Source organism: Cyrtonyx montezumae, unplaced genomic scaffold, assembly GCF_038088225.1.
Source record: "Cyrtonyx montezumae isolate F1298 unplaced genomic scaffold, pur_monq_1.0 scaffold_8, whole genome shotgun sequence".
NCBI classification, from domain to species: Eukaryota; Metazoa; Chordata; class Aves; order Galliformes; family Odontophoridae; genus Cyrtonyx; species Cyrtonyx montezumae.
Window position 1 is genome coordinate 30,914,673 of NW_027072089.1, and position 13,627 is coordinate 30,928,299.

General features: G+C 38.3%; 1 protein-coding gene across 1 annotated transcript in view; it reads left to right on the plus strand.

Annotated features, from left to right (window-relative positions):
• Positions 1-13,627, plus strand: part of SLCO5A1 (solute carrier organic anion transporter family member 5A1) — a 66,067-nt gene that overhangs the window by 17,327 nt on the left and 35,113 nt on the right. The window contains exon 2 of the mRNA XM_065751832.1: positions 10,557-10,689. Within this exon, the coding sequence (XP_065607904.1) occupies positions 10,557-10,689 (133 nt within the window). The remainder of the gene's footprint in view (positions 1-10,556; positions 10,690-13,627) is intronic.

Below are 13,627 nucleotides of genomic sequence, written 5' to 3' on the forward strand. Positions count from 1 at the left end.
TATTAGACCTGCAAGACCTGTTAGTTGGATCTGAGCTCTAGGTTCGGGATATCTACCTCAGGCTGTCCGGCAGTTGAAGATCTGGCTAAGCACCATCTCTTTGTAGGTGGTTTTAATTCTCTTGCCTGAATTCTATTTGAAATTGTGGTTAGAGCCATAAGAAGATTTTACTGTTGCATCAAAACAAAAAGCTTTTTTCTGTGGGTAGTGGTAGAGAAGACAACCCGACATCATCATGTGCTGTTGGTGTGGAGACTGCTTGAATGGGGAAGAAATTGGTTTTGTTTCACGCTCTTCTCAGTGCTGCAGTGAAAAACTCAGTTTAGTCCAAGCAGAACAGAGAGGTGAAAGAAAACTCACTTCTGTCTTGACTTCCCTCTATAGAGTCATGGGGATGGAGAGCGACACACATCCAGAAAACAAAACTCAAGATTTGTTATGGAAACAAATACTTCAACATAATTGAAATTTTGTGAAAATACTCAAACAGTACTTGTTCTTAGGAGAACAGTGGGTAAATTTTGAAACTCTGGAGATTTTCATGAAGTGGTGGTGTTGTCCATTAGTCAAAATAAATAGCTTCCAATATTTATAACATACATACAGATGACTTTTTTTTTTTCAGTCTTCATCCTGAAATAATATTTCCAATATAGTTTTTCCTATAGGGCTGTGCATTTCACTTTCCCAATTGTTATTTAATAGTTTTTTATTCAGGCTGTTGCAGATTTCAGCCTTTTGTGAGTATAGAAAAATAACTTCTTTAGCAACACAATGAGCATTAATAAAGCTAACAAGGTCATCTGCAAATTACTGGAATAATATGCTTTTGCTTACAGGCAGATTTTCAGTCAGATATGAGTAATGAACTGTAATTCCTCTTGTTTCAGTTGAAAGATGAAAATGTAAGTACAATTTGCAAGATAAACAAAAAGAAATATTTTTTGGCTTGCCCTTCTTTGCTATCTATTAGGTAGAAGTAGCAGAGGGAAAAGCAATCACCAACATTTTCAGTAATTAACCTGTCCTCCTAGGCATAAACTAATTTTTGAGAGGAAATTAATTGTGAGAGGGAATGATTAAAATAATTTCCTTCTTTACATCTTGGTTCCATTGTCTTGCTGGTAGGACCAAGTTAAAATGAATGTATATAGGAATTCTTTGTCTGTCAATGGATAGTCAAATATTCTTTTCAGGGAATATTTAGTCTTTCTCAATCTTTCAGTTGATTTCCTAGGCACAAGGAGACTGGTTTTTGTACGATAATGAAGTTTACACAATTTGTGTCCAACTGTGCAAATCTGAAACTTGTGTATGTCCTTATCTGAGTTGTACACGAAAACCTTTAACACCTAGATCTGTTGATATCAAGTACTTAAGGTGCATATATTTTGTTAAGAAATTGGCACGTATTTCTTGTTCTTGCTGGGATTCATGATGGCATCTTCTCAAATCTGGTCCTATGCCTAAAAAAATATCACCAGACTTTTTTCCTCTGTTTCCACTGGGACTGTGAGTGCCATCCCTGCCCAAAGCAGGAAGATATGAATTATATATTTGTGTCTGCTCACTCTGCCTGAACATGATGTAAAATTGTGACAGGCACAAATATTCTGAAATACTCCTCTGGCATTCTAGAGGTGTGGTGGCTGCACATGTGAGTTTTCTCACTGCAATTTGAAAATCACATAATTTGGAAATACTTCAATCTCTTTGATTTAGTTATTGGTAATTTACATAGTAAGATCTGCTTTCAGAGGCCAAATGTCAGCCTTCACAGTTCGATATGTTACAGTTATGATAATCCAATGAAAAGGAGATGAAATGCAAATAAACAAGCCAACCTCACCGCTTCAGTTAGAAATGTTGTTAAAGAAGAAAACTTTGAAGAGATTGGGATCAGCAGAGTCCATAAGAGCACGCTTAAAGTTATTCTTGGGGATAATCCTCAATGAAAATTAAATATATGTTCATGCACATTCAACTGCTACTGAAAAAACAAAGCCCAGCAATTAAAAGGCAGAGATGAGAAATTCCTACTTGACACGACTTAACAGAAACAGTGACTGTTAGTCAAGGGGCAGCTCCAGTATCTCTTTAAGACAGCTGACAGCTTCATCATTTCTGTTATTAGGAACATTGCTGAGTAATATGGCAGAAGTGCCTGCCTGCCTCATGAGAGTAGCCCACTAATTTACAGGATCTTGCTTGTGTGAATAATGCATTCGTTTTCTTTCAGTGTTTGAATGAATGGGAAATAAGACAAATTATCTAACAAGTTATTACTCAGACTTTGGAGATCAAAGTTTTAAAATGATTTACAGTAGTAGTTTGGTTAGAATTTAGGCTAATAATTATATATTGTAGATAATTTTCTGTATGGAAATGTATGTTACTTTTGTGATGTTTCTTTGAAGGTAATTTTGGGATGCTGAGAGGTTAAGAATTTGGAAGGGACTTAGAAGGCACTCAGTAGGTATTTACAGAGCAGTTGGTGTCTTTGCCTGATTCTACTGGTTAAAGATATTCACTGAAGAAAACATCTCAAGTAATGTGCTTTTTTGAGAAGTTGGAGTCTGGGAGCTTAGAGCTAGTGGCTATCTCAAGAGTCATTATCTTATGTTTATGACTCAACATACTGACAGAGACATGAAAAATTTGGAGGTAAGATGTGGAGATTTTTGGTAACTGACTTCCATGAGAAAAACAGCTAAGAGCAAAGTTTTGCCATTCAGTTCATCTTTTGACATTCTCATTGCATTCAGCACAAATAGTGTGTGTATGTGTCTGGGGGCTATGTTTCAATGAAAGTGCATTGTTACATCAACATTTCCTACATGTGGAAAAACACCTCAGAATTTTAAGAAAGACCATTTTGTTTTTTCTCTATGCATTCAAGTAGTTGTTGTAAAAATGTTTCTTTAGGGAACCTTAAGTGCCTAGTACCTCTTAATCTGTGGAAAGAATGTCAGAGCATCCTTATTTTCAATCTTCGTTCTGATCATGCAAGCAGAGACATGCTCATCTTTGATCACGCGAACCATGTTCATCTGTGGGGCTTTCCATATGCTTAGAGTCAGAGATAGCAGTGTGTGCTTTTGTAGTGCTGTCAACTGAAAATTCTTCCCTTATTTTTTTTTTAAATCTGATAATGCTTGCTATGGTTAATTATCTGATCCAAGATTTTTCTTATGCATTATGTCTAAATTTGGTTAACCACATTGATTTCGAAACTGCACATGAAATTTCAGCTGTTTCCACTAAGCTCTTGCAGCAGATTTATTTTTCCCATGTTTACTTAATAATCACAAGTTGTACTCAGTAATGTACCAGCAAATGTTTATTTATGGGTGAACATAAAGACAGAAAAGACAGATTTTGCAGGAAAAAAAAAACAACAGGTGTAGTGTTTGTGTTTCAGAATGAGTTATCTCAAAGAACAGGGCAGTCTGCAGTTGGCTCTTGAATTTCTGCTTAATACCAGTTCAAAGTTTTTAGAAATAAACAAGTAAAGACTATGTTTTAAGCACTGGAGTTAGTTTTGTTGGGGCAATCTTTTCTCAAGCCAAGCTTTTCTACTGCTGAAATAACATGGCACAAATACGAGCTTTGATCCTTCAATATTTTCATGTTTTAAAATTTTGCACGTATCTATCAATGGTGTAATCTAGTGAGTGCTATTCTTTGTAGCAGTGCATGTGACATGGAGCAGCACTGCAGGGGTGGTGTATGTGAGAGGTGTGCATGGGGATAGACAGCTCATTTTTGCATGTTTTTATTGGGCTTATTTCCCTGTTTTTGTGACATTAGAATTGGATCACGTGAAAATGATTGTACTCTTTTAGAATATAAAACATAATGCAGTTTAGAAGTAAGAGCTTTTTAAGCTACATAATGATGCTGTTTTGATACAAGTCTCATATCTTAGTAGCACATCTGTGAGAGAAAAAAGTTTAAAGCTTTTCATGTGACATTAGCAAGTCGGCAGATATTTTAGTGTTTCATTTAACTTCCAGATTTTTTAAATGAAGTTGTAAGCTGGTCTGTTCATTTAATTTTGTGTGGTAGGCATGTAAATTGATGCTCTGGCTATGCTTCTCTAAAAATGGGTCTTTCAGATCTGTTGCATCTGCTTGCAAAAATGTTAGTGAACATATTCTATACAAGATCAAGTCAAGCTAGTGGAACAGCTTTCTTGCTCTGTTTGTTATTTTGTGGAATGCTTGATCTGATAGACTTAAATTTGTGGTAACACTAATACATTTTGAAAGGAAATGATTTAAAGGTCTGAACTTTACTTTGTTAGCTGATGCACAACAATGCTTTGAGCATTGTTTTTTCCTGAGCAAATTACCACATAAAAGAAAGAATCCTAAAGCATGTATAGGTAGGATTGGCTGTGTGCTCATGAAGAAAAGAAGGAAGTGAACTGCATGATTTCCCGACTTCAAGGCTTTTGTGGAGCATTCCTGGGTTCTGCTCATACGTACTCTGTTTTCTTTCTTAGGGCTCAGAAGAGTGGTTAAAAGTTATGTTTTTTTGGGTAGCTTCTTTGTGGGTGAGTGTAGAGCAGAGGAAATAAATGTGCCTTTTGACTGTGAGGAGTATTTGGAAGCTTTCCACTTGCTCCTTGCTGCTCGTTGCTGGTTCAGGGACACAAGAGAGATGGAGTAGTGCTGGGCTGGGCTTCAGATGTGTTCCCCAGCGAGGCCCTCTGCCTGCAGCATTGTGCTGGGGCTGAATTAGAACCTGCTCCCTACCCTGAGGGTATGTCCTGCTGTGTTTATTCTCCAGTGACAGTGCAGTTCAGATCTGGTAGGAAACATGCTGCCTACAGGAATGGAGAAGGTGCTGTTGTACCGTGAAAGTGCTTCTTTTGCTTATGTAATCGCAGAACCCTTAAGGTTGGAAAAGACCACTAAGATTGTCTAGTCCAACTGTCAGGCTGTCCCCACCTTGCCCACTAACCATGTCCCTCAGTGCCACATCTATATGTTTCTTGAACACCTCAGGGACAGTGACTTCATCACTTCCTTGGGCACTCTGTTCCAGTGACTCACCATTCATTCCAAGGAATTTTTCCTATTACCCAGTCTGAACCTCTCCTGGTACAACTTAAGGCCATTACCAAAATACTGGACTGGAACAGATATCCCCTTGTAGTTCCCAGATATGGAACTACATATCTGACTATCTATCTATCTATCCGTACATACATATGTATATATTCAGCTCTCTGAACCTCCCAGCATATTGACAATTAATTCATATAAAGTTCATCTTGTCATTTCTATTAAAGCTCATTCCTCAGCTTGCAAACAGGTAGTCTATAAGCACGTGTCTTTCCTTAGGAATTCACAAGTGCTTTCTTTTTGAGTCATTTTTATTCTCCTCTTGCTGTTCTTTCAGGATGGATTCTATTCAGCAGGCAGGACAGTTATTGCTTTGGGGAAGTAAATAATACTTATGGCCTTTCTACTCTGCTACATAACTGTAGGTGATTCATTTTATCCTTTGTATCTATGTTTTTCAATCTACAGTTTCATTTTATGGTGGCAGTTAATCTTTTGGAGTAAAAATTTGAAATCTACAGGTAAAAAAAAGATTATATCTCACTAAAAAGGTAACCTGCAATATCTACCAAAATTGCATTACTGTCCTGGGGGGGGGGGAGGGGGGAAAGGCATATGAAAAAAAAAAAAAAGCAAGCAAACCAAAAAGATCCCTCCAGAATGAGCACTGTATTATTTTGCAGTATTTCTCAAATTCTAAACTTTAATTGAAAGTAGAATAAATATCAAATTCTGCTTGCCTTACACATGTATGAAGTGAACGGTTGTACTGTGGTGGTGTGCTGCCAAGACTGTAACAATGAGGTCTTTCAGAAATGTTTCTCTCCATCCAGTGCTAAATTTTGTGTGGTGACATGTGTGTGCATACAGAGGATGGGCAGGGGACTGAGCAATATATTGCTTTGTTTTGACTTTTTAAACCAGTATAACTCGTCTAAAACCCAGAAGCCAGATGGCCTGGTGTAGGCCACCGATGTGCCACTTTCTGTTAATTTAGGCAGAACATGATGATTGCTACTTTTATTGGCGCTAGCATTACTGGCATTGAAGGGCACAGTTGAAGGGGTAACATGGTGTGCATTTTAGGATGCCATAGGGCTATGCACCCCCATACTCAAAACGCATAGAGGTTGGTTGTCACTAGTGCAATTATAGGAGGAAAGGGACATTCCAAGTATTTTTATGACCTTTGCTTAAGTATGTCTTTGTTGTGTGAGTAGACTGAAAAAGTCCCCTTGGTAACCATGTTATTTTATGTATATACTGTGAACACTGGGGTTTTTAGACACATAGGGGATTCAGTCCATTTTACTTTAATCACAGAGGCTTTGCTGCAGTAGGGTCTATATAGATTCACAGAATCACGGAATTGTAGGGGTTATTCCTCTCCTCTAGAAGAGGAAAGTCCTATGATCAGAAGTGGTAGACAATATTTTTGTTTTTATCAAAATGGAAGTATTCATTGGAGCATGTCCTAGGGTAAACTTTTCAGTGGAGAAAAATGATATTGCTTAATCCTCTTTTGTAGATAAATTCCATGTATAATTAAAATACTGTTGCTTTGATTCCCTTTTTCTCTCATCTAGAGTCATAGTTGTGATAGACATTTGTGGCTAAGTATAGCTAGACGTAGCCAGCTGTAAATGGAATCTGTACACCTAGACTTGGTAATATGGTGTTGCACCCTAGATAACATGCTGTGCCAATGGTATACTCAGGCAGAGGATGTCCACATGTAAAAGAAGAGGAAAAAAAAAAAAAACAACCTCAAAGGAATTGAAGTATCCGTGGCTGGGTGTCACAGGAGCAAATAAGCATTTAACTAAGTGAGTCTGAACTAGGAGCTAAACTATGATCTGAAATACCAGGTTTGAGAGGGCTGGGAAAGTCTGTCCCTGATCAGACCGAAGAGAGGCTTTACCCAGAGAATAAGTTCTGATTGCTGATGTGATCTCCTCCCTACAATGTTGAGTTCTTGAGAGAAAAAGGAGAGTTAAAAAAACACAGAAGATCTTTGGTCTTTGAAATTATCTTTCCAAATACAGTGTAATTTCAGTAGACTAACCAGTGCTTTTGTTTGAAGACAGAAGACCGTACATCACAGCAGCAGCAAGCTTTGACAGGCTTCTGGGAAAAACCTGCAAGGCCCAGCTGGTTGTGTTGAATCTCATATGCAGTTCTCAAATGGCTGTATTCCAGCTGAGGGTGGGTGCCCTGCTAATGCTTTGTCACCCACATTCCATGCTTAGTGACTTGCCAGCATTGAGTGTGGAGATGGCTAATGCAGTAACTCTGCAAGATACAATTTTTCACTTCATTGAAAATCAGCCAGTAGAGAATTAGATGGCTGTTGTTGCCCAAATGTCTGTATTAACAATAGTGTTGCCATTTTATCTTCTGAGATTACTTGCTCTTTGAAACAGAACTGTTAGCATATAACATACATATGATTTCTATTTTATTACATGGAAGTATCACTGCTACTTTATAGAATAGTTCTTTTACGACTGAGGACATTTGAAGATAACTTGCAAATATAAGAACCTGTGAAGGTTATAACTCATAGGTAAAGAGGTGCATCCAAGGTGTCCTTATGTACAGCTAGTGTGTGGGCTGGCTCAGCAGCACATGTTCCCTTGTTAAAAAATGTTTTTCGCTTTACTGCACCTGGTATCTGATCTTTGATAGTGACCATTGGTTGGTACTGAAGAATATACTTAAGTGTGCAGTTGTGGAATTCATGTGCTTATGGTTTTCTTTATGCCCTGAACCAGACATGTGGGGTATCCCTGTTTTTTGAAAGATTCAGAATGTTGCATGTTATCGGTAAGCTGGATAAAAAATAAATATATCTTGAAACCTAAACAGCAAATAATAATTAGAAGAAAGTTCTGAACTGGTTGTCAGCATCGCATCCTGTACTGGAACACAGCGTACACTGTTATTTTTGTCCTTAGTGCACAGTATTTCTACTTGTAAGAACAGCCTCTGAAGATACCAGGTGTACATAGCATGAGTGCTGAGTAGTACTGCTGAGCCCAAGCAGCTACTGCATTTTCCCTGTTTCAGTGGTGGACTTGAAGCTGAATAAATACAGACTAATTATTTTTTCTGAATGCTGAAATGGATGGATTAGGTCACTCTTTTACTCCCTTTGAGTTTTCTCTCTGTAAACTTTTTAGAGACATGAGTTTACTGTACTCTGAATCAATTTTCTAAGAAAGTATTCATTGAACATAATTTATTACGATGGTTGTTTTTTTCCCTCTCCTTATTATGTGAATTTTACAAGTAACACTTACTGTGGAGTTTATCTAACCACTTACCACTAAGTAGCAGTGTTATAATGTGTGATGGAGCATTTTACACATGCAAAGAATTGTTTGCAGTCAAGACAGAAGGGAACATGGCTGGAATAAATTTGAATAGTGTACACAGTTCTGGAAACCATTAGGCAAAAGGGACTTCAGAGAAGTCTAATTATTTCAAATTACAGCTTCATAAAAATTAAAAATGTGTTTTAGAAGGAGGAACATAAAAGCAGTATAAATTTGTAGTCTGAAAAGTATTTTTTGTGTAGGCAGTTTACATTTGTGGAAGCTTCTATGACATTTTTTTTCCTGCAGTATAGGTCTTTGATAAACAGACCGTTTTTACTTGTGATACTGTTCTCATCTTTCTCTTCTTTCAAAACACGAGATGAAAAGTATGAGGTATTTTGGTCTAATCAGGCAGATTTAGCGATTTCATTTATTTTGTCAATGAGAGATAATTTGCTTTAAGTGCTGCCACAGGAAGGTGGGCTGCTATATCTCCTCAGTGGCTGCAGCCCCAGGACTGTGATTGTCTGATAGAAGGTGGGACCAAACAAGACAGGGTTTACCAGGGTGGCTGACTGCTCTGCCGAAACCATGTGGAGGTGATTTTGGAATGAAGATATGTTTATAGATAATTAGATTACCAGATCTCTTCTGATGTGCTGTGTAGTGAGACTGCTGCACCTGAGAAGTGTTGCTGCACCACTGGAGCTTGGGTTTTTGTGGTACCAGGCAGGCAAGTGTGCAGCAAAGATCAGCCCTTACAACCTGTTGTGTCTTTCTTGTGTTCATGCGTGGGACTCCACACAGGACCACTCAAAAATTGGACCACAGATGGAGAATAGGAGAAAGGTCTTTGAGAAACACCTAAGGTCATGACGGTTTAGTCAAGAATATACGGATCTTGTAAAAAGTGCTGCATTTTAAGGTCATGATAACTGACCTTGGATTAGTTCAAAAGCTGACTCGGGATTTGCAGAAGTAGGAAGGGGGGGAAGTGATATTGACAGGGTTTAAGGGCAAGACAACTGACAGACTTCAAATTATCCACCATTCAAAAACTGGAATTGCAAGCAGGGTTTCTAAATTTCAGCGCTCTGTTCTTGTCAGTAAACAACAGATGTTCTGTTGTCTCACAGCTCTACCTTCAGAGAGACGCAGAAAGGTTTCCTGGGTCCCAGCTCCAGTTGGGGCTCAGCCAAACACCAACATGAAACACATTTGTAGTCTATTCCTGCCTCTGACTCCTTCTTGCTCCTGACAGCACAGGCATGGAAGCAAGTGGAAGCTGTGATGCTTTCTCAGAAATGGCCTGGTGTGGGTGTTTGAAGGATGAGGACTGGAGGCTCTTTGCAAAGACTATGTTATAGAAGGCATCGCAGGCAGGAGCCCACTCTGTTATTTCAAGTGATAAAGATTTTGCTGTCATCCAGCATCAAGGTGGTGAAGGTGTTGTAAAATAAGTGTCTGCATTGTTGCCTGTGAGAATTTTTTTTCATTTAACTAGCTTTTTAAATTAGGAAGTTTCCCTAAGAATAACATTAAAATGTTAAATCTGCTGAACAAGGAAGAAGTCCTGTGGAAATATGGTGTTTGTTGCTGTCAGTGTTTACAGCAGGGACAAGTCCGTAGCTGCATACGTGATAATGTCATTCTGTTAGTCTCCAAAAACTGGAATATTTGATGTCTAAACTTTGGTTCTTTTAAATCCAGTATTAGTCTGATGGTAACTATATTGGAATGTTGTACTTTGTAATTTGTTGCTTTATGTAAGTTTAATCCTCTGCTTTTTTGTTTGCTTACTGTTAATTATATTTTATGTTTCAAATACTGTTTTTATTCAAAGAAAATGTTACCAAATATGAAAAATGTTGTCAAAATCATATATGCTTCCTGTCCAAAATGCCAAAATAGTGTATGCTTCCATCTGTAATTTGTCTGAAAATGTGCGGAAAACAGTAATTTTCTTATTGATGCTTTGCTTTATGCAGAAGCTGCAGTCTTTGAAGATTTTTTGTTGTTGTTGTTGTTTCGCTGAAGGAAATTCTGGGTACAGAATTTTCTGCTTGTTGAGACATCTTTTACTTTTAGATCCCTAATTTACATGCAAATAACTAACAAAGTGTTCTTTTTACTGATTTACAACTTCCATCTTTTATTTCCTCAGCCATCATGTATGTCATGGGAGCACTTGGTCCTGCAGCTGGCTACTTACTGGGAGGACTTCTCATTGGTTTCTATGTTGATCCTAGGACAACTGTTTATATTGACCAGAGTGATCCCCGATTCATTGGAAACTGGTAAGGGTCAAGCATTTTTCAGAACTTCTCTTGCCAGTAGGGAATCAAAGCAGGGTGGGAAACTGTGTCCCTTGAGGGCTTATTTAGGTCTACAAAAAGTAATCAAGGAGATAATAATCCATTGATTATTGCATGCTAGCTTCTGACAGAGAGGAAATGCTTGCTGTAGACACACAGGGGTGCATTTAATGGAAAACCTCCTGCTTTATCTGTGCCAGGAGCTGCTCTGACTGACACTGTGAGTGTTGACTGACAGCACTCAGAACAGAAATGGCAGGACAGGATGCTGCTATGTTTAGGACACCATCAAGATCACTGCTGTCCAGGGTTGAGTCCTTCCTGATAGAAACTGGATTGCATCCCTTCTTTGGCTTTCCAGCATGTCTTTCATAAGTTTTTTCTGATTCTTGACCCTGGTATGGTATATAGTTTCATTTCTGGTGCACTGGATAAGTACTTATCGTGATGACATTTCAGTAAGACCGTATCTGCATCTGTTTAACCTACAGTGATCAATCTTCGCAATTTGATGTGAAAAATTAATTCTTTCGAATGTTCCTAGACCTTTGAAGATTTTTCACTGCTTTATTTGCCTAACTTAGCCCAAGCTAAGAGCACTGATGCACGAGACTGTTTGGATGATTTTCAGATGATTTTCAGTGAGAGACAAAGAAACCTGAGTGCTCATTTAACCTGACCATGGGGTTAACAGCTCTGTGCTCTCATTTATATCTCACAGAAAAGATCTGTGATGTGATGTACTGCAGTGTTAAGAAAGCACTCTGTCTAATTTTGAATAAAATATATTAAACCAGAGCAAAATGTTATACATTTTTATTAAAATTCTTATGCTTCACGAGCTTCTAAGGATACCAGTTAGCCACTTCTCAAACCGTTTGCACCAACCTCTGTGCTGCAGCAGATGGACTGCTACTGTTGTTGGTTTACAGGTGGTTTTGTAGCTGAGTTTATAAGAGAGATCAGCCAGAAAAATGCCTGTCTTGCTCATGGATTACAAGTTCAGCTTCCCTCTCTTTGAAGAGTGACTACAAGGGTCCCTGGTGTCCTACAAGAGTGGTTGTAGCCACTGAGCAGAAGTAGTGAGAGGTCACTTCATACAGGTTGTTCTGTGCTCAGGCTTTGAGAGCATCTGCTGTGCCGGAGCTTCTGAGAGAGAGAGTCCTGTTTGTGCATTTGGGAGATGTTATGTGTCTGTAGAAGTAGACACAAATAGGACTGAAGGAAGGGCAGGAAATCAGCTGTCATAGTTGTGTTCTAGCTGCCACAGAAAAGTCATCCAAAGTTCCCTTTTCCCCTCATGTTCATTAAATCTGTGGATTGGCTATTGCTGAAGGGTGTTCAAATATTATTCTTTTGGTTTTGGCTCTACATTTTTTTCTCTCTAAACTTTCTTATGAGTGTCGCTTGCTATCACATCTCTTGCTAATTAAGTTTCATGACCTGTGGTGGCTTCTGATGATAGTTCAGTGGTGTTCAGAGCATCTGTGCTTCTTATTTATTTATTTATTTGAAAGCTTTATCTACCCATTAAAATTGTGGCTGTAATGGTGTGCCTGCTGGTCCTTTGTCCCTTGCTACTTAGTGATTGCCTGGTTGCAGAGTGCTCTGGAAGTGTTGACTTTCATTCCATTGAAATCTATTTTCTGGGACCGTGACATTTTCTCCTTGCAGGGAAGTGCTGTGTAGCCAAGTTTATTTTTATTTATGTAATCTAACAATTTGAAATGTAAGAGTAGTCTAGTGCTTACTTCAGAGAGCTGATGTGCTTTTCAAAAATATGGTGCAATTGAGATAAGGTAATGGGCAGTCATATTTGAGATTTCTCAGCCTTGTCTTCTTTGAAGTGAATTAATGTCTTTGATTTTCATCTTTTCTTTATTATAGATGTAAGGTTTCTCACTCTACTTATCACAGGGACCAGTGGAAAAATTCCACTATTAAGGAGGTTATCATTGCAGACAAGATAGTAAGTAAAGCAGCTATTGGTTAAATAGCTATTTAAAGCAGCCAAGATCTATTTTTTACCTAAGCTCTTCCTTTCTAAGAGGTATTTTGCATGTATTCTGGGTGAGTAACTTAGTTTATCTCATGTCAGACCTGATTAAGTAAGTGCTGCTTTTGAGTGCTTCTTCCTTGTTTTGCACAGTTTGGGTTTGCACACCTGGGTTTTTGTAGGTCCTCTGGACTTAATTACAGACCAGCTGTCTTTGTCATCCCATCAAATGTTGAAAACTGCTTTTTATTCAAGTATGGTAACTGTGGACATCTGTTAGAAATCAACTGTCATGTTGTCTTTAAAAACTGCTAATGTGCTGTATGGGGATCTCCTTAGTTGTGGAGTAGCCCTTGGCGGTCTGTCAAGTGCTTTGAATCAACTTTTCTTTTGCTGACAGTTTTCTAAGTGTTTGCCTAGTTCTGAGTCTGTTTAATACTTGGAACTTCTCATATTGTCTTTCATCATTATTCCACGCAAAAAGTTTAAAGAAATTCCTCCAGCATTGTCTGGTCCTTCCTGAGTTTTAATTGCTTTTATCTGAGGTCTTTGGACTTCTGCAGATGTCTCTGAGATACTCCACTGCATATTTCTTTTTACTTTAGAACACAGGAAATCAAGGGCTTTTTAATTAATATATAGATCATATTCTGACCGCTCTCGTTCCATTGTAGGTGTCTTTATTATTTTTGATATACTCTTTTTGTCTGTTTTCCAGTTCTTTGCTACTTCTCCAGGAACATGTGAAATGTAGACAGTGCATATAATTACATACAGTGCTGTGTTTGTGACCTCTCCAGCACTTGGAACTCTTCCATACATTCAAATCTCTTTGGATTTGAATTTCATCTCATGCTACATCACAAGGCCTTGTCTCCTTTGCTATTTCCTGCTGAGTGGGTGGCTTCAAATTTCTGCATATTA